This window comes from Arvicanthis niloticus, chromosome 20 (genome assembly GCF_011762505.2).
Source record: "Arvicanthis niloticus isolate mArvNil1 chromosome 20, mArvNil1.pat.X, whole genome shotgun sequence".
Taxonomy (NCBI): Eukaryota; Metazoa; Chordata; class Mammalia; order Rodentia; family Muridae; genus Arvicanthis; species Arvicanthis niloticus.
Genome location: NC_047677.1, coordinates 40,921,473 through 40,942,668, shown reverse-complemented (window position 1 = coordinate 40,942,668; position 21,196 = coordinate 40,921,473). Strand labels below are relative to the sequence as shown.

Below are 21,196 nucleotides of genomic sequence, written 5' to 3'. Positions count from 1 at the left end.
GCGCCTCGGTCCAGCTCCCCGACCGCCGCTCCCGTCTCGCCCCCAAGGGCAGTAAAGCTCGTGGCTTCCCCGACGTGGCTTATTGGCCAATGGAAGCGAGCCTTTAAAGTTGCTGGGCGGGGCCGGCCTCGCGGCCCCGCGCGAGCGTGGCCCCGCCCCCTCAGCCGCGCACGCGCGTCCCCGGCGCGCTCCCGGAGCCGGAGCCGCCCGCGCTCGTGCCCGCGCCCGTGCGAAGCAGCCCCGGCCGCGCCCCGCCCGCTGCCGGCTGCGGGCGGCCGCTGCGGGTCTGCAGGCCCCGGTCGGGGGAAAAAACGCCTGAGCCACCGGCCATGGCCGACCGCGGATGCCCTCTGGAGGCGGCGCCGCTGCCCGCCGAGGTGCTCGAGAGCCTGGCGGAGCTGGAGCTGGAGCTGTCCGAAGGTGAGAGCCGCGGGATCCCCCGGCCAGGGACCCTCGCCGGAGACCCCGCCCAGGGACCTTTGGGAGCGTCACCCCCTGGAACCTGCGGGCTACCCTCATGCGGGATCCCCGCTGGCCTTCCCTCGGCATCCCTGCCTGGGCCGCTCGCCGGAGAGCCCGCCAGCTTCTGCAGACTGGCGGGTGCCCGGCCTCCGAAGGACACCGGGAGGGACTGGCTGGGAGGTGGGCCTAGGCGCACTCATGCTGCCCGACCGTGGTCTGGGCTTCAGAAGCGTCAAGGCCACGGTCCGGGCTTCCAGAGTCTGCCTTGCAGCCTGTCGGCCGGCAGGAAGCCCGGGATGCAGAAGGCGAGCCCCACCCCTGGAACCTCAGACTGCCTCGTGAGCCTCAGTTTCCTCATCTATAAAACGAGGCAAAAATTGAACACTCTGCCTTGTGGATTACGAGGCCGAAGTGCATTGATCTGTAAACGGATTGTAAAACGTGTTAACGCTTAAGAGGTTTATTCCTTTATGGAATTTTGATACAAGTTATTTGACACTGGGGGATGAGAGGGGGGGCAAGCAAGGGTCACGGTGCCTGCGTGGGGAGGTCAGAGGTCAGTTTGCATGGAGCTGGTGAGTTCTGGGAATGAACTCAGGTTGTCAGATTAGAGGGCAAGTGCCCGCCGGGCCAACCCATCAGCCCTCTTTCTACAGGAGGATTTTAAAAAGTTAAAAAGTCAAATAAGTGGTTGTTTAGAAACAGACTAGAGGGAAATAATAGGACTTCAGAGATGGTGAGTGGTGCCCTCCATTTGGATGTTATCCCTCTTGGGGTGTTTGGGAAAAGAGTTCTGTTCTCCATAAACTGACCCCCCCCTCCCCAACCCTGGAGGAAAAACATCTATGCTTGTTTTAACTCTGCTTTTGAGACTTAAATGCAATTTGAACTTGTTAGAATCCACCTCCCCACCCCCACCCCCAGTTAGGTCGTTAAGCTTTGCTGTAGTCGATTTAGTGAATTTTTGAGAATTTCCTTTTTCTTTTTATGCATATGGGCATTTTCTCTGCATGTTTGTCCTTATATCATACGCATGCCTGGTGTCCCTGAAGGCCAGACTTGCGTACGAGATTTATGTTGGTTGCTGTGAATTGAACCCAGGTCCTCTGGAAGAACGGCCAGTGAGCTTAACCACCGAGTCATTTCTCCAGCTCCAGCTCTCCGCTTTGAGAATTCTTGATTCTCTTTGGAGGCGTGGTTGGGAATGATTCTGAAAAAAAAAAAAAAAAAAGTCTATTGTACTGGATTTGATATGGCTCCTCAGGGAAAATCTCGGAGTTGTAGTTTGGCTTTTGCATATCAAATGCGTTTCTTTTGCAGATTGTTCCTCATTTCGGCTCCAGAATATCTGTTATTTCAGTTCCTTGGGGTTATATAGGTTTTAATGCTCGCTAGGAGTTTATAGTTAATTAAGTGATTCCCTCAAAGCAAACAAACAAACAAACAAACAAAACTTTATAACTTGTGGCAGGACCAGAGTATATTGGCTGAAGAAATACCTCTTGAGTCCGTTAAATCTACTTATACTGATACTGTTTTAGACATATATGGGGGTATATGTAAGTAAAGGATATAAGGTTGTGGGTGTGCCGTGTCGAGGATCTGAAAAAATAGCTTACATGGAGAAAGGGGGCAGACAGTTCAGAGTTAATAGCAGGAGATTGCAGAGTGTGCCGGCAACCCCAGAGTCAGTAACCATAGTTTCCTGCCCTCTCCTAGACTGGCACATTTCAATTTGCCTCCTAGGTTAAGTGATTACCTTGGCAGAGTCGCCCTTGGCCCTGCTCACAGAGAACTTCCACACCTTAACACTGGACCCCAGAGCTTGGGACTATCGTTGAGATGAAACTTTTCATGTTGGGCTCAGAGATGCCTAGTGATACAGACTGTGCTTTAGGCAGACTTTTGGAGTACTCACCTAGAGGCTGGCATCTCGTCAGTGTCATCTGGCAAGTCACTGACTTATAACATGTCTGAACTTGGGCTGGGCCAGCCGTAAAAGGAGGTGAACGTTGTTTTACTGACATTTCAAGGTTCCTGTAAAGGTTTACTCAGTTCGTGTGAGTGGTTTGAAACAGTCAAGGTGCTTGGTTTATAGACGAAAGGAATGTGTTACTAATGGGTCATAGTCCTAAAACTAGTATTTTAGTAGTCTTTCACTTTGATTTTTTTTTTTTTTTTTTTTTTTTGGCATTACAGAATAGTTTGATTGTGACCTTTTCGTGCATGCGTGTTATACTTTGCTTCTATTCACCCCATTATCCTCTTCTGTCCCCCAACTTCTGTTTCCTTTTCTCTCCCCAAACAGCTCCCCTTCTGCATTCAGTGACACACACATTTTTATATGTAGAGAATTAGATCTGGAGCACACATACAGGAGAAAACATTTGTCTCTCTCTGTCTCCTTCTGTATTCCTGCCTCTAACATGCAGATTTTCTGTACTTAGTAACCCTCTATATCCCATGTATGTGTGGGTAGACATATACAGTTTACACACTTGTTACTATTATTTTTATATTTTACTCAACCAAAGGTTGTAAAAATGGATCTTTTTTCTTTTCTTTTTTCTTTTCTTTTTTCTTTCTTTCTTTCTTTCTTTCTTTCTTTCTTTCTTTCTTTCTTTCTTTCAGACAGGGTTTTTCTGTGTCCTCTGGCTGTCCTGGAACTCACTCTGCAGACCAGACAGAGATCTGCCTGCCCTGCTCAAATGCTGGGCTCAAAGGCATGCACTCTCTTTCCTGGGGCTTTTCCCCATATTCAAGGCAGAGAGAAAAACTTCTGGTTTAGAGTAGCACAGTGTCACTTTCATAATACCCACATTTGTCTGAGTGAAGGATTCCTTAAAACTTGGGTTTGTCATTGCTGGGTATGGGAAGACCTCAGGGCAGATAAGCTGCTGCCTTCGTGGGAAATGGTGCTGAGCTTGATGGTCCCCGGATGGTCTAGAAAGGTGTGTTCCTCCCTCAGCTGCACACAAGCAGGGAATAGCTGGTGTTACCCGGACAATCTGGAAAATCCTGCGGGTCTCCCCTCAGCCGTATGTCAGCAGGGACTACATAGAAGAAGCACTTCTCTGTCTTTGTTCGTAAGACATGCTCTCATCCTCCAACATTATCACAATTCTTATCATCCCCCATGCCGATAAGGGTTGGCTCTCAGAGAAAGCTCTCTGTGTGTTCGCTTGTGAATGTTGTATGTGTGTGTTGGGGGTAGGGTTTGAATGTACACATACCATGGTCTGCATTTAGAGTTCAGAGGATGACATTTGGGATCCCGTCCTCTCATTCCACCATGGGCTTTAGGGGTTGAACTCAGATCATCAAGCTTGGTTGACCGGCACTTTCGCCTGTGAAACTTGAACACGTTGAAATAAATCGGAACTCTTCGTGAAGTTGTCTTAGGCATTTGCCACAGCAGCGGCAACAACAGCAAAAGGACAACATGCCAGCCACAGTTAGGGGCACCTGTTGCTCTGTAGAGGACCCTGGACCAGTTTCCAGCACCCACATAATGGCTTACAACCACCTGTACCTCCAGTTTTGGGAAATCTAACACTCTCCTTCTTCTGACCTCTAGGGGCACGAGGCACACGTGTGGTACACAAACATACGTGCAGGCAGGACACTCACACAGATAAATTTAAGATGAAAAAACTAAGGAACAGAGTGGAACAAAAGCAATAGAATCGTCCACGGACACACAATCATATATACACTTGAGCCACTGTCCTAAAGAAAGGCGTGCCCCGTTCTACCCCTTTGCCTTCTCTTATTTGGTAGAGAGAGGGAGGGACTATGGAAGGTTGCCTTAAAATGGCAGTGGACGGCTTGGGTGACAAGAAGGGCATCCTAAGTAGGTGGGCTGGTTACCGGCCGTGGTCAGGAGAGGAACCGGGTAAAGGAACCGTACAGTGAGCAGCTGTATAACAAGCAGGGAGGGTGAAGTGGCCTCCCAACTGAAAAAGCCCAAGGCCGGGTGGATTCACCGCAGAGCTCTACCAGAACTAGCTGATTCCAGTGCTACTCAAGGTGTTCCGTGAGGCAGAAGAGGAGAGGGGGGTTCCGAACTCCGACCAAGTCAGTATGACCTTGACACCGAAAACCACATAGAGCCATTGCACGAACAAGAAAAATCTCAGACGTACCTCCCCCGGCGAAGAAAGACACAGAATCCTCAATAAAGTTCTCAGAAACGAAATTCAGCATCACATGGGAAAGGCCGCCTGTCGTGACTAAATTGGCTTCATCCTGGCACTGTAGAGACAGCTCAGTGTACATTAATCAATAAATGTAATTCGATACATTAATGGACTAAGAGATAGATATCACGTGACCATCTCTAGTTGTAAAGGAAAACTGTAAAAATCCGTCTACCCTTCCTGATAAAAGTCCCAGAGAGTCTAGGGATGGGGGGTTTATACCTCAGTATAATGAAGTTGGTTTACGACAAACCTATAGCAAGCATCATACTCAAAGTGTTCCTATAAGGTACAGGTAAGGGACCTCCACCACTCGTCTCGCCACTTACTACTCAATATAGTGCTTGGTGTCTAGCTAGGACAGTTTAATAAGGGGAGCGGAGAGCAAGGATGCAAGTAGGAAAAGAAGATGCTAACACACTCCCTTTTTCAGAAGATATGACTCTATAGATAGGAGACCCCAAAACACTCCACCGAGAAACCCTTAAGAGCTTATAAAGACGCTCATCAAAGTGGCAGGGCACGAAGTCGACATACCGAAATCAGTAGCCTTCTCTAGTACCAATGACTGACCGAGGTCACTGAGGCAGTCGCATCTGCAGTGGCCCCACCAAGATGAAGGACCTAGGAAAAAGCTGGCCAGCGAAGGAGAGGTCTACAGTGAAAAACTGGAGATGCCAAAGAAAGGTGAGAACACACTAGGAGATGAAAGGAGACAGTCCACGCTTATGGATTGGAAGAATTGATATAGTGAAAACGACCGCCCTACCAAAGGCACTCTACAACCACAATGCAGCCCTAATAAATAAACAACCACTTACAGGCACAGAAAAAGACCAGCAGTCAACAAACGGGACCTCGTAAAGCACAGCGAAGGCAGCGGAGGTGGCAGAAGAGGCAGCCACAGAATGAGGGAAACCATTGCCAGCTAGCTGGTCCCTCGACAGAGGGCTCGTGTCTAGAATGTAGGAAGAACTAAAAAGCTAAACATTAAAAATATAAACAACCTGGTTTAAAAAGACGGGCCAAGGAACTGAACAGAAATTCTCAGAAAAGAAGAGAGGCAAATGGCTAGGTAGTGCTTAAAAGTGTTTGCATTCTTAGCCATGAGGGAAATGTTAATTGTCTGGCCTCAGTGGGAGAGGGTGCACCGAGCCCCACAGAGATTTGATGTACTGGGGGGAGGGGACCACCCACTCACTCTGAGGAAAAGGGAGGATGGGGGGAAGAGTTGTGGGAGGGGGTAGTGAGTGGGATATAAAGTAAATAAGTAAAATAATAATAATAATAATAATAATAATAATAATAATAATAATAAAAAAACAAATTATTGAATACTAATAAAACCCTGCTTAAAATTCTACGTTACCCCGGTCAGATGGTCATCATCAAGAACATAAATAACAGCAAATGCCAATGTGTATGTGGAAATCAGTATAGAGGTTTCTGGAGGGGAGGGGTAGGGGGGAGGGAGGGGAGGGGAGGAGAATATAACCCAGCTATACCAGTCTTGAGCATGCACCCAGTAGGTTTTATGCCTTCTACAGAGATACCTGCTCATCCATGTCCTCCCTTGCTGTATTTACAACAGTTAGGAAAGGGAACCAACTTAAATGTCCACAACCAGGTAAGTGGATAGGGAAAAAATTGTATAATATGCACAACACAAAACTACTCAGCTGTAAGGAAAAGTAAAGTAACCCAATTTGCAGATAAGTGGATGAAGACTGGGGGAAAGGTTACACAGAGCCAGCTGAGGTCCAGGAAGACAAAGGCCATGTGTTCTCTCTCATATGCAGAGCTTAGCCTCAGATCTCTCTTTAACCTGGTGCACAACCAGAAGCCAGGAGAGTAGAAAGCAGCCCTTTCTGGAGAAGGTACGCCTTAAGAAAGAGAGGCCAGTGGGTTATAGTTAGAAAGAAAGTGGAGAGATGGAATTCTGGGAGTGAAAAGGCAAGGATGAGCCCAGGAGTATGGGGGATCCAGGGAGCCGAAAGGAAGTGTGTACCAAAAGCCCATGTGGAAGGCTACGATCTAACAACCTAATTCAAAAATATTTGGAGTTGGGATACATGAATTGGAAGGGGAGGAGGGGATACTGCGGTGAAAAGATTACGCGGGGATCAGGGTGGGTGGACAGAGGAGAGGGGCAGTAGTCAGTGGGCTAAGCAAAACTAAGGACCCATGGAAATGCTCCCGGAAGCCCATTAGTAAGCTAATTTCAAATACAGCTTTACAAAAGGTTTGGATAGAGTTGGCCTGCGTGGGCGGATGGACACTGTTACTCCTGGAAGACATGGATTATTAAAGGAAAATCACGGTGTAAGGCATGGGAAACCTTCCTACAAGTTACTGATGGAGAAGGTCGCAGAGCTCTCCGAGGCGACATAGGTTATTTCCATTGTCTTTGGTCACCCACTGTAACTACACAGTAAGACTACGTTGCTGAAGACACTATGTTTTGGTTGTAGGACATAGAGAAGCCAATTTCAAGCTGACTAGGAAACTTTCTCCCTACTGGCTAGCTTTCACAGTTCCAGAAGGTTCTATGCAGACTACTGAGGGGGAAAAGACATCAGTGGACTTACCCAGTGCTGGACCCTGCAGGACCAACTGGCCAGTCAAGATATGGCTGTTGGGTGTGATGGCCTCGTATAGGATAACAATTGGACTGAAGTGTTCTCCACAAGAGGGAGTTTCTTCCTTGGTTCCACAGTCCTGATCAAAAGCCCAAGGCTGATGAGGTCACAGGTCCTAGGGTAGATCCTACTATTGCTAATTGCTAAATGGTTGTGCCCCTTAAATATTTATGTTTATAGCCATAGATCCATTGCTCTTAGCTGGTCAGAGATACTTCTTTTTGCAGTGGGTGGCAGTCAGTGGAGAGACACATAACTGGTCATAGTCTTGAGACTAAAAGACTGAGTTGCTCAGCCTTAAATAGGTCATCTGTATCTCTACCTCTCTTCCTCCTCTTTTCTCATAAGGCTTGAGGAGGCAGAAAGAATATAGGAACCAAAAGACAGAAGTGCTTTGCAGCGCTGTCTTCTGGTCATGGCTGTACACACAGGAGACTCTTGCACAAGCCCTGTAGAAGAGTAGGCCAGATGGGGTGGGTGATCTCTAGGGCACATGCCCCTACTGAAAGGCTGATGGCAGTTGGCAGTTTCTGGGGAGAACCATTGCTTTTGAAGATGCAAACTGTTGGATTCTTGCCGTGACCCAGCTGATGACTGCACACCGATGCACATTGAGGCAGCAGGGACTGGACTTAGTGGGTCATTTAAAAAAAAAAAGACATAAAGTTGGAGTGGGGGGTGGGGGCAGAAATGATTATACTTCATTGTGTGTATGTATGTATGATTGTCAGGAATAAAGGAAAACCTTTAAAACCGAGTCTTAGGTCTGAAATTCAGTGACAGCTGTTGAACAGTGCACACCCACCCGCTTTAGACAAAGTCTCACTACGTAGCCCTTGGCTGGCCTGAAATGCACTGTATGGGAAAGACTGCCTTCCAATTCAGAGAGATTGACCTGCCTCTGCCTCTGGGATTAAAGGTGTGTGCCACCCACACCCAGCTTCATTTCCAAAAGTAAAACGAGAAAAACCAGCCGGGAAGCCGTGTTTCCAGAAAGGCTGCTTAGATGGATCAGAGGCTGCAGAAGAGTCGGAAAGGACCTCCAGTGACTTCTGACGGTGAGGTCGAGGGCTCAGGGTGAGAGAGAGAGAGAGAGAGAGAGAGAGAGAGAGAGAGAGAGAGAGAGAGAGAGAGAGAGAGAGAGAGAGAGAGAGAAATGAAGGCTTTGGGCTTGCAGTGCTGGTGTGTAATCACTAGGCAGAGAGAGTCGCAGACGGCAGAATTTGAGGGGAGAGGCATGTGAAGACATTGAAATTCTCAAGAAAGAACCTGCCTCGACAGAGGCCCCGGGGAAGTGCTGTGAATTAGAATGTGCCAGTCTGAGCTCTACAGTGAGGTTTGAGCCACAGATGGGTGCTCTGTTCATTGTTGCCACCAAGGATGTACTGAAGGATTGGCTGTGACATGGATGTCCCTGACTTATTAATAATAATGTTAATTATTATTAATAATAATAGTAATATTAATAAAAGCGAATGGGGTTTGAGGTCATGGTCAGTGTTGAGAGCTGACAGGGGTGGTGGGGTGAGACTGAGTGTGTTTGTTCAGGACCAGGCTTCCTTGAGGCTGAATAGGATTTTAGGAGGAGGGACAGTATAACAGGGAAAGTTTCCTTTAGGGCACTGCAGAAGGGAAGTCCATGGAGGTGACAGCCTGTCACAGGAGGATCCTGTTCATGGATCATAGGAAGACGGAAGGGGCTGAAGGCTCATCCATAGCCCCTCTAACCCCGTCAGGACTGGCATTTCCTTTAAGAGGAGGAGAGTTAAATTTTCTAGTATGTGCTTGTGTAGAAACCCTGCCCCCGTGATGAGACTGGCCGAGCAGGAAGAGGCTGAGAGTTGGGGTTCAATTAATATGGGTGACCAACACAACTGGATGGCTTTGCTGTTTTGAGCGCACGTCTGTTACCATACCCAGTATGTTAGTTGAATGTCCTTTGTGTGTGATGTGTCAGTAAGGTTAGGAATTGCCATCCTCACATACGGTTGCCTGTGGTTGGTCGTTTTGAAGGTGTTTGGACCTACCTAGTCTGGCTCCCACATGCTAGTGACAAAGCTTGCTACTGGAGTGACTAGAAGAACCGAGGAACTGGCTTGCTATCTTCAGCTTGCCAAGTCTTCCTGTGTGACGGGGAGCACCCTCCCTTGTCTTCAGGAGCAAGCACCCATGTTTATCTTCCCCACAGGGCAGCAGTTAGACTTGGAAGAGAGTTGACATGTTCTTCTGATGGTGTTGGTCAGGCCCGTAGAAGGCCTTGGTGTCTCAGATTCGGGCCTTGCTGACAGAGGGAAAGGAGTGTGTTGTTTCAGGGGCTTCTCTCTTGAGGGAGAAGCCTGTCATCTGTGCAGGCCAGGCCGTCAGCCCTGGTGGTGGAGCAGGCTGTGCACTCTGAGGGTTTCTGTTGTCTGTTAGGTTCTCTTTATCCTGAAGGTCAAACTTCAGTCCTATCAAGAGAGGTGGACATGCACCTAGGTCTCAGAGTTTGAAAGGAGATTCAAGGGCAGGGTGCTAATCTGCTGGAGAGAGGAGCCTTTGCCAGGTGAGGTGTCCTCATGGAAACAGCATGAGGGGGCAGAGTCACCCTGTGCTCCTTGCCTGGCCCCCCTCTTCTGTAGTGTATCCTCAGTGAGCAGTAGCTATGTGTGTGGTGATTCCACCTCTCCTCAGGACAGGGCTTCATCTCTCAATGTATCTGGGTCTTACAGGTACACACTACAGCATTTAGCTTCCTGGGTGCATCCCAAGACAGATAGAAGATGGGCTGTGAATTTCCCACAATGTTTTCTTCCCACAGTCCACTCAGAGTGGTTAGCCTTGAACTCACTGTGTAGCTTAGGCAGGCATTGAACTTGTGGTCACCGTAGCTTCTCAAATAGCTGGTGTTAAAGGCCTTGTTCATCTCTGCAGTTTTGATGCATATATCTCCCTGGTCATCTTTAATTTATCTTCACAATATTTTTGATGTATGGTTTTACATACATCCATTATTAAATTTATTCTTGGATTTTAAGATGGTGTCTTTCAATTCTAGGTTTTAGCTATATAAATTTACCATCTTGCTTTTTAATTAACTCATAAAATATGCGAATCATGTTATATTTCAGTTTCATGGTTTTAAGCTGTAGTTTCATCCTGCTCTATATGTGGAATAATTTCTAATCAAATGCTAGACATTGTATTTGTTGGTGTAAATTTTGCTTCTAGTTAATGTCATGTTTTCTTTATAGCCTTGGCATGTGGGCCAAGATCTCATTGTCTGCCCATGGTAATGTGAGTTAAAGCTGGCATCAGACACATGAAAGTGCCCTTATTTTTTTTTCCAAAAAAAAACCCAAAACCTTATTTCTGTCTCTGTCTCTCTGTCTCTGTCTCTGTCTCTCTCTCTCTCTCTCTCTCTCTCTGTATGTGTGTGTGCATGCTTGTATGTATATGCATCTGTGTCATGGAATGCGTGCATATGGAGCTCAGGGGGCAACTTGTAAAAGCCTGTTTGTTTCTTCCACCACGTGACTTCCAGGGATCCAACTCAAGTCACCAGGTTTGGTGGTAAGTGCTTTTACCCACTGAACCATTTTCTGGCGAGGATCCTCTGTTTCCCATTGTATCTGAAGTATAGTTACTCAGCAGATGGCCTGTGTGCCTCCCAGGGCTCCTTTGCTTTGGTGAGCTCAGAGTGCTCTGTGTGTCTGTTACAGCTCTGCCTAGCCCAGTGACCTGCTTTTTACTTCTTTGGCGGACTCTTACAGCAGAAAATTAACCTCTGGTTCTACTCTTCCGTAATATCTTCAGATTAAAAAAAAAAAAAAAACAAAAAAACAAAAAAACAAAAAAACAAAAAAAAAACTTTTAAGAATCCAGTTTTCCCAATTGTTTGAATGGGGCGGGGCAGAGCAGTCTTTTAGGGCCCCGCACTTCTGCCCGTTACTAAGTGGAAGTCTCCTGCGTGAATATTCAGGTTAGCGAATACATCTTCCCATGTCTTTAAAAACTTGGAGATAAAAGAAGAGAACTATTAAGCTTAACATGTACGACGTCTGCCTTGAATTAAGAACGGATGGGATAGACCTGCAAACACTTAAGAAGCGTATCTGATATTCACTTTTTAGTGTTGAGTGTAAAGAACTTAAAGTGTGCTGATAAAGTGTGCTGAACGGTGGCTTCTGTTTTTGTGTTTTCTGTCTTTATATTTAGAACCTTGTGTTTGGAAACAGCTGTCAGGCCGCTGGGCCCGTCCCACAATCTGAAACACCTGCAACCGTGGTTGTTTTCTCTTTCTGGTTAATATTTTTAGTGTCACAAAGATGCACTTTTTTGAAAATGGGTCCTTTCTTTGGTGAAATATCATATATATATGATATATATGAGACTGAGTATGCTGTCTGTGTTCAATAGCTCAGGTAAAAAGAATCAATTTCGGGTTAACCAATAAACACTCGGACTCAGTGAAATGAAGCAGTTAACTTGACTTGTCCCATAGCTATTAAAGAGATTTTATTTATAATTTAAGTATCTCCTGGAAAATAAATCTTCCAGACAATAAGGTATTGCTGTCATGCCTCCGTAAGTGTGTGTGTGTGTGTGTGTGTGTGTGTGTGTGTACATACAAACACATATTAAATAAGGAACATGGGGCTGAAGGGATGGCTTGGTGGTGAAGAGCGCTTGCTGTTCTTGCAGAGGACCTGAGTTTGATTCTCTGCACCCACATGGTGGCTCACATATGTCCGTGCCTCTAGTTTCAGGGAGTACAGTGCCCTCCTCTGCGGGCATCAAACATATGCATGGCACACATGTATACACACAGGCAAACATTTGTGCACATAAAACCAAAGTAAATTTTAAAAAGAAATAACGCTAATTCTACACGGTTTTCTGCAAATATTTTTAAACTTTTTATTTTGAAATAGTTTTAGGTTCATAAGTTTCAGAAGTAACACACAGAATTTATCTGGTTTTCTTCACTAACATCTGTAGCCAAAGTATTGCCAGAGCCTCTTCCACACATTCCCACATGCTAAAGGGCATGTGGTTATTATGCGAAAGAGTATGTTCAGAAGTGTGTGAGATGAAAATAGAAATCTGTCTGACACCTTACCTGAAGCCAGAGAAGCAGGATTATGGTGTGTTCTTCCTCCCTGCAATATATTCTATACATGCAGATGATTCACATTGACATGAGTGTGTGTGTGTGTGTGTGTGTACCTTTTATCAGAGCAAGATCATCCTATATTGTTGTTTGGCTTACTCTTTTATTTGGTAGGAGTTCATGAATCATGTGCTATCCATCCTCGGCATGTCAGGTACCAGGATGTTTGCACAGCCAACGGAGTCTGTAGTAAAGATGCATGGCAGGGTATTTTTCTGATGGACAGGTAGGCAGTAGACAGTTATTGGCTATCACCCACAGCATTTACTCCCTACCTTTGTCGACTAATTTGATGCTTTTGGCAATAAGTGTTTAGACATAATTTGTTGAGTGGGCTCTGGACTCCTAAGTCTGTTTCTGAAGCAGCAGCGATCAGCCACAGCTTCATGGCATACCTCCCTGGAAGCCTGAAGAGCAGCCTCCTGCCCTGCAACCGCCAGAGAAGTCTGTCCAGGGGTAGCCACAAGTCTTTCCAGAGCCCACAGATGCCTGGATGTCCAGGCGTAAACAGCTCTCTCTGCATTCCCATCAGGGCCTCACCAGTTCTGTAGTGAGTGGGAACAAGGTTCTGTTGTTTGTCTCTTTGTTTGTGTTTTATTGTTCCCATGAAAGACTTGGTCTTGGGTTTAGAAAGCTTGCATTTGAGTCCCCTCTTCAATGGCGTACCAGCTCAGTGCCAGGATTCGATTATGGGAATCTACCTGCCCCATGTGGCTGTTCCCTATGCGGTGTGTGCATGGGACCAATGTCCATCATGTTGGGCACACGAAAACAATGGCAGCTGGTTACATATGAACAGAGAACACACATGACCACTGACATAATCGTTTCACTCAACATCTTTGAGCTTTAGGTTGGTTTAAAAGTGATACATGTTCAGTGGTAATGAGACCTCAAATTTTGCAGTTTGATCTTTTCCCGTGCCAGTGATCGGCCATTTGTCATTTCCATTTACAGTATCCTGTTGAAAGTTACTGTGCTTAAAGCCCAGGGTAAGGTATGGTGCTGAAAGTCTCTGTATTAAATGCAGCTTTGAGTCAGGATTCATGTAACTTAAATGTGTTCATGAGATGCATACCACTGTAACATGAGACCATCCATCTGTGGCTGCCTATGTCTCAGTTAATAAAATGAGATTGCTTTTATCTTATGGTGAGCATCAAACAGGCACCTGACATGTTTAATATCTCAGTGTCCTTCGGTGCCTTCACCATTGTAGAACGTAAGACAGGACGATGGCTGGGCATGGTGGTATATGCATGCGGAGGCAGAGACACATGGCTGAAGGCCAACCTGGTCTTCTTAGTGAGTTCCAGGGCTGCACAGTGAAACCCTGCCTCAATTTTTTTTAAAAATTTTGATATAAATTCATCACACTTGAATATATTCTAGAGTAAATATAGTATTACTATATGATGTTCTGAAGTATTTATGCTTTAGCCTTGTGCACCAGTTGCAGCCTTAATAAGTGAAATCGTGCAGTATTATCTTGAACCTAGTGAGAGTAGTCCTCGTGACCCTCTGCGTGCTGCAGTGGTGATAGTGAAGAGGACTGGGGCCTGGGAATCCAGTGAGATGATAGTGCCCTTCCAGAAGATCATCGTGTGTGTCTGTTTAGGGCCAGTGAGTGGAACGCGCTGCCTCTCCTAGTATCCTGAGGTAGGGCAGAGAATCAGATTTGCTCGTTGTTGAAGACGGATTGGTGTTAAAAATGGAGCATTTAATGGGGAAAAACCCAACAACAAAAGGAGGAACAGATTTATATGTAGGATAATGCCAATTCAGGTCAAGTGAAAACATGTAGACACAAAGCAGCACACACACACACACACACATATCACACTGATACACATAGATACATACATACATATATCACACATACACACATATACACAAACACATATACCCACATACACACATATACTCATATACACACATACATACACATATACACACACACATGCACACATACACACATGCACACACATATACACAAACACACATGCATACCCACATACCCACGTACACACACATGTACACACACACATATACACATGGCAGGAGATACTCTATTATGGACACACTAAACGCTACAGAACAGCTGCTTGTGAGGGCTGGGGCAGAACCCCGTGAGGACCGTGAGATGGTGAAGGATAGGCCTGCCTGTTTCCACGGTCTGTTACCCAGCAGGCTCTAGACAAAGGGCAGACTGTGGGAAGGCTCTGCGGTAGACCAGCTCATGCTCCAGCAACTGCCTATCTGTCTCACAGACCTTTCCCTGGCTGTGGATTCACGTACACTCAGGACATTTGTGAGGCTTAATCTAAGTGTCAGACGCTCCAAAGGGTCTGTTCCCACACCTACAAACCCTAGTCCAGATGGCTTCTCCTAAAGGAAATACCTGGCTGCACGCTCGACAGCAGTATTTTCTGATACTCTGCAGCCTTCTACTTTTTTGTTTGGAAGAATGTGCAAGATGAAGGAAGAGGGCTTAGATAACATCAAAAATGAAAAAAAAAAAGAGAGAAAGGAAAAAAGAAAGAAAGGAAGGAAGAAAGGAAGGAAGAAAAAATGGTGGCACTGAGAACTGTATGAAAACACATTTGTACTGGAAGCGAGGAATAAAACGTGTTGTAGCACACACTCGTGGTCTAAGGCCTTTGTGAGAACATTGAAACACTAACAGCACTCCCAGTCTTGTGTAGGAACCAGGTAGCACATGGAGACCTGGACCAGGTAGAAAATGTGAAGTGTGTTTTCTGTTTCATTGACAAGTGCATTTAGCTTGTGTTTAGCTTCTATATATGATAATATATATTTATATACATACTGGGACCGCAGGCCTTTTCCCGAGTCCTCGTCTAGGGCACTATAGCTGTGGAGGCTGAGCCTCTGGGTCCCTTTTACTGTTGTTTCTGATACTTCAGCCTACATCTGTATCATTTAAGGGTCTTACAAATATAGATATTGATTCTGCTGATCTGAGGTGTGACCTAAGAACCTTCTGTAAGATTTAATAAAGATTCGTGTGTATTTGTTTGTGTGTGTACTACAAGTGCGTGCCCGCAGAGGCCAGAAGATGGTATTGGATGCTCTAGAGCAGGACTTGCAATTAGTTCTGAGCTGTGTCACATATATGGTTTCTGGGGACCAAACTCAGATTCTCTGGAAGAGCAGGACACACTTAGTAACTGCTTAGCTGTCTCTCCAGCCTTGGACTCTACATTTTGACAAGTTTCTAAGAGATGTTGATCGCCGTTTTTGTTTTTGTTTTAATTAAAGTATTACTTACATATAGTAAGATTCTGTTTCCCAGTATAGAGTTCTGTAAGCTCCTTACTGGTGAATACAGTTGTGTAATTCCTGCTAGATTTGAGTCATGCAAGTCTTACACCATCCCAGACTCCTTCTCCCCTCTGACAGTCCCCTCCCTCCTGCCCTGCTGGCCACCATTGTCTATTTTGGTTCTGTGATTTTGTCTCCTCTAGAGTGTCATTATATAGACTAATGTACATATGGTATACAGCCTTTGACCCAGGCTTCCTTCACTCAGTGACTTGTATGTGAGATCTGCCTACACTGCTACACTTCAGTCGTCTGCTCCTTCTGCTGCCTTCCTTGCTGGGTTCATCCCAGCTTCCGTACCTAGTAACTCTCCCGAAAGGCATCAATGTGTAGTTTTTAGATTAGAAATCTTAAAAATCCGCGTGTGTCAGGGAGTGGGACAAGGTGGCATGTCCGAGGCATTTCGAGGTCTGAGGTCGTTCCCAGGTGTCAGACCTCATGTGTGTTCCTTGAGACAGGGTCCCTTCTTGCTTGCTGCTGCGTGCTCCAGACTGGCTAGCCTGTGAGCTTCAGGGACCATCCATCCTGTCTCGGATTCCCATGTCATCATAGGAGCGCTGGAATTAGAGGAGCACACTACCACATTGAGCGTTGTGTGGGTTCTGGGGATCCAAATTTAGGTTCTTGGCGTCGCTCACCAAACCTTTTACTCATTGAGCCATTTTCCCACCCCACAATTCTCATTTTTTTCCCATTAAGAATCTTGAAACTGACTAGAGAGACAGCTTAGTTGGTAAAATGCTTGCAGCACAAACGTAAGTTATTGAATTTGATCCCCAGAACCCACATTAAAAAGACAGGTGTGGTGGTACATGCTTAGAACCCAGTGCTGGGAGGCTGGGAAGAAAATATTCCTGGGGCTCCTGGGGCTTACTGGCCAGTCAACCCACCTAGCCTTGGTTAGCTTCAGGCTAAGAGACAGACCCCTCTCACAAAACAAGGTAAATGGTTACAAGCCCCTAAGATTGACCTCTGACCTCCATGTGTCCATGTGTGCATGCACCCTCCCACGTATACACGAATGTTTTCGCAACCTTACAAGTGATGGCGTTCTCTTTTGCCCCTGTTGCAGGTGACATCACTCAGAAAGGGTATGAGAAGAAGAGGGCGAAGCTGCTGGCTCGCTACATCCCCCTCACTCAAGGTAACAAACACTGTCTTGTAGAGCTTGGCACTGGGGTGCGGGGGTGCGAGGGTGCGGGGGTGCAGGTGCGAGGGTGTGGGGGTGCAGGGGTGCGGGGGTATGGGGGTGGCTTAGCGGTAGAGCACTTGCCTAGCTGGGATAGGTCTTGGGGCCAGTCCCCAACACTACAAGCAGAGAATTGACAATAATAAGATAATAAGTAAGAACTGATTTTGGATTTTAAAAATTGGTAGATGTTCCATATTTTACTTAGGGCTGAATAGTATGTCTGTTTTTAGGTAATGAAATCCAAAGGCATGAATTATAGTTTACAGCTTTGGCTTGAGACAGATCTCACTCCCAAATAGGACTTATTCTATTTCTATGGTCACAGTGCTGCCCGATATAGTTCCCTAGTAGGCAAGGACACAGTATAACTTTTTGGATTCTTTGCACATTAATTTGTAGATTTGGCACATTCATTATTTTGGATATTTTTAACAGAACTTTGTGACCTAATTCTAAACTGTATGTCGTAAGTACAAAAGGTCAAGAGATCCAAAGCATGCTGGGAGGAGTTGTCTGGCTAGTTATTAAGAATTATTATGTAAATGATTTACATCATTAAAACGAAGAAATCTAAAAAAGAGTGAGTTATTCTAAGGCCATCATCTCTGAGAATAGGTTACTCTGCAAGGACAAGTGGCTAGTGGGACAGAAAGGCTGGCCCAGATGCTAGTGGGATGATGGCCAGATGCTAGTGGGACAGAAAGGCTGGCCCACACACACACACACACACACACACACACACACACACACGTATGGCCTTGGTTTAGAAGAGATAGCATGTGGCTAGGGTGTTGGCATAGATCAGTACCTATGTAAAATACATGAAATGAGACACCAAAGTTAGCTTCAGGTATGTTAGGTCCAAGGGCGAGAGGCAGGGACTGTAGAGCCTTTGGAAGATCGGAGGAGTGTCGCCATCTCAAGGTAGGAAGGCTTTCTTAGTTGCTGGAGGTGCTGCTGGTATAACAGCAGCCATAAGAGAAAAGATGCACAAGTTGGGATACATTAAACTTAATAGCTCCTCTTTGTAAAATCAAGAGGTACCTCGAAGAGATGGAGAAGCCGCAGGCTGTGGGTGGATGGTGACAACACAAGTGACATAAGACGTGACTCCAGAGTGCACAGGCAGTTCTGCCTGATGGCTTTCTGCAGCTGCAGATGGGCATCTGAGTGGCCAGGGAGCTAGCATGAAGCATGGGGACAACTGAGTACTAGGAGGCTAGCCTGTACCACCAAGAGTCCAAATTTCTTAATGTGATGAGAAGAATGGGCAAAGACTTAAATAGGTATTTCTCCTATGTTCATAGGAGAAAGTATCCATCGATGGTGATGATGGTACCACCTAACTTCTCAGATAGTCAGAGAAGTACAGATTAAAACCTGGCATCCCAGTTAGAGTGAGTGTGGATACATCTGTGTCACCTGATGCCACAAGGATGTCCATTATGACCCTAAACTACCAAGACCTCCAACCAGCCTTGCTCAGAAGAACCCAGGCATAAAATACCCGAGCATCTGGACACCATCAGTGGTGACCTCCCTGAGATGAGGTTTTGAAGATACCATAAAGTGGTGTGGCCAGCATGAGACACTGGGGAGGCAGAGGCAGGGGGATCTCTGTGAGTTCCAGGACAGTCTCGTCTACATAGTGAGTTATAGACAGGGCTATATAGTGAAACCCTGTCTGAAACAGCAGTAACAATGATGATAAGCAATCAAATGGTGAAAACTACAGCAGAGATCTTATGCTGTAACAAAGAAGGAAAAGGAAAGGGGTTTCTAGAACAGAACACACCACTCCTGGGGAGAAGCAAAACTGGACAGGGTCGGCTCGTGCCATCTTCAGCCACCCCAAAGCTTCCCTTTTCTTTCTTTAATAAGTGTGTGTGTGCGTGTGCGTGTGCTCAAGTGCGGTCTGCACGTACCCGTCAGAGGAAAACCCTTGGAGTTGCCTCTGTGCTTCCATTTTGTTGGGGGGGGGGTCTCTCTAGTTTCTGCTGTGCTGTGCACTCCAGAGCAGCTGGCCTGAGAGCTTCTGGACGATTATCCCGGCTTTGCTTCCTATCTCCAGAGGAATGCAGGGATTACAGATGTGTGCCACCACATCTGGCTTTTTATATGGGTGCCGAGGGTCAAATTCAACTTGTTAGGATAGTATAGTAAGCACCTTTACTAGCCCAAACTTAAATAATAATAATATTAATGATAATAATGATAATAGTATTTTATAAATAATAATTATTGCTGCTGCTTCTTCTTTAAAATATTCATTTCCTTTGTGTGCATTTTGTTTATGTATGTGTGTCTGTGTACCATGTGCATCCCCATGGAGGCCAGTGGGTGTCATGTCTCCCAGAACTGGAGTTAGAGGTGGTTGTGAGATGTCACATGGACTCTGGAAACTAAACTCCAGTCCTCTGTAAGAACAGCAAGTACTGATAACCACCAAGCCATCTCTCCAGCCCCCACGCTTTATTTCTTAAACAATGCAGTGGCTACATCTCCCCTTTCATAATGCTTCTTAAACTGTGCATGCTTTATACTGTCTGAATCCATATATTTATAAATAACAGGACACTAATGTTGAAGATGTTGGTTATATATTAGTATTTGTTCATTCAAAAAAAAAAAAAAACAGTAAAATTGGGGATGTGGTGGCGCACACCTTTAACCCCAGCACCCAGAAGGATCTCTGAGTTTGAGGCCAGTGTGGTCCATATAACAAGTTCCAGGACAGCCAAACAAACAATAAAAGCCACAGTAAAATTGGGATGGAAGGAAACTGCAAAGCCGGGTTTTTCCAAAAGTCACTAACAACCATTCTCCAGAACAACCGCGCATCTTAGCCATGCCCTTTCCTAGTGAGGGATAGGGTACCGGTTTTCTCCTCACACCACAGTTCTGTTGGTTACAGTTCATAGCATGAGGTGGGAAACTGAACCGGTAAAGACTGGAGAAGAGAAGATCTTTGTGTGCAGGGACATTGCTGTGTGCGTGGGAGTCTGCTTATGTCGGAGTTAGCAGGGAGTTTTGGTTCTATTGCTATTGTAACTTTTGAGAATATGTGATCACAAGTGGCTTTTACCTTTCAGGACTTTTATTTTGAAACAGAAAACATTCATTTAAAACAAAAAAATATATTGTCAAACACTAATACATGTAGCAAGAAAAGTACAGGAACTATATTGGGATCAGAAACTATATTTAGAAGGCATATCCAATATCCCAAGAATATGAAGAAACATAAATTGCTTATGTGGAAGAAATTCAAAGAACAGGAAACATAAGTGGATAATAAAGACTAAATCATGTTCAGATTTACTAGTAGATACGGAAATGCAAATTAAAGCTAACTGTCCTGGTAGGATAGAAGAATCCTCACACTTTCTCTAAACTCACGCTGAGACATGTGAGGGTTCATCCAGTGCTTGTAGGCATGTGAACCACTGCAGCCTTCCTGGAAAGTTACCTCTTGATTCCTGCTGCAATTAAGAGTATATCTTCTTGGGGCTGGAGCTATGGCTCAGCAAATAAGAGCATGTCCAGCTGTGGCAGAGGATCGGATTTCAGTTTCCAGAACCCATGTCAGGGAGCTCACAACCGCCTCTAACTCTTCCTCCAGGGAGATCCGATGCCAACTTCTGACTGCCATAGGTTTCTGAACTCATGTACACACACACACACACACACACACACACACACACACACACACGCACTCACGCACTTCATGCCTCTTATATGCAATTTAAAACAAATTTAAATCTGGTGTGGTACATAATGCCTTCAATCCTACTCCTTAGGAGGTAGAGGCAGGTGGATCTTTGTGAGTTCTGTAAGTTCAAAACCAGTGTTGTCTACATAGCAAGTTCCAGATTAGCTTGGGACACACAATGAGACACTGTCTACAAACAAACAAACAATCTTCCCCTCTATGCAGTAATTTCAGATCAGTTTTTGTTGTCTTTGTTGGATAATACATCTGTCTAAAGGATAAAGGCACCCATGTTTTGGAATGTATCTATACGTCACTGTGCATGTACCACTTCCTAATCCTTAATGCCTGGCAGTAAATGTTCTTCAGTGAAACTTTGAAGTAGTTCTTTTACCCAGTAGGGCCACTGTTCAGTATTGTCATAGATCTGTATATGTACATGTGCACGTGTGTGTGTGTGTGTGTGTGTGTGTGTGTGTGTGTGTGTATGTGTGCGTG

General features: G+C 45.6%; 1 protein-coding gene across 7 annotated transcripts in view; it reads left to right on the top strand.

Annotated features, from left to right (window-relative positions):
- Positions 1 to 222: 222 nt before the first annotated feature.
- The window catches only part of Dip2a (disco interacting protein 2 homolog A), a 79,037-nt gene continuing 58,063 nt past the window's right edge, over positions 223 to 21,196 (top strand). For 4 of the 7 annotated variants that reach the window (XM_076916521.1, XM_034524189.2, XM_076916519.1 and 1 more), the window contains exons 1-2: positions 225 to 420; positions 16,867 to 16,938. In XM_076916521.1, coding sequence (XP_076772636.1) covers positions 330 to 420; positions 16,867 to 16,938 — 163 coding nt within the window. In that variant the 5' untranslated portion in view covers positions 225 to 329. Of the gene's footprint in view, positions 421 to 16,866; positions 16,939 to 21,196 lie in introns of all 7 variants that reach the window. The other 3 variants (XM_076916520.1, XM_076916522.1, XM_076916523.1) reach the window with 2 other exon arrangements.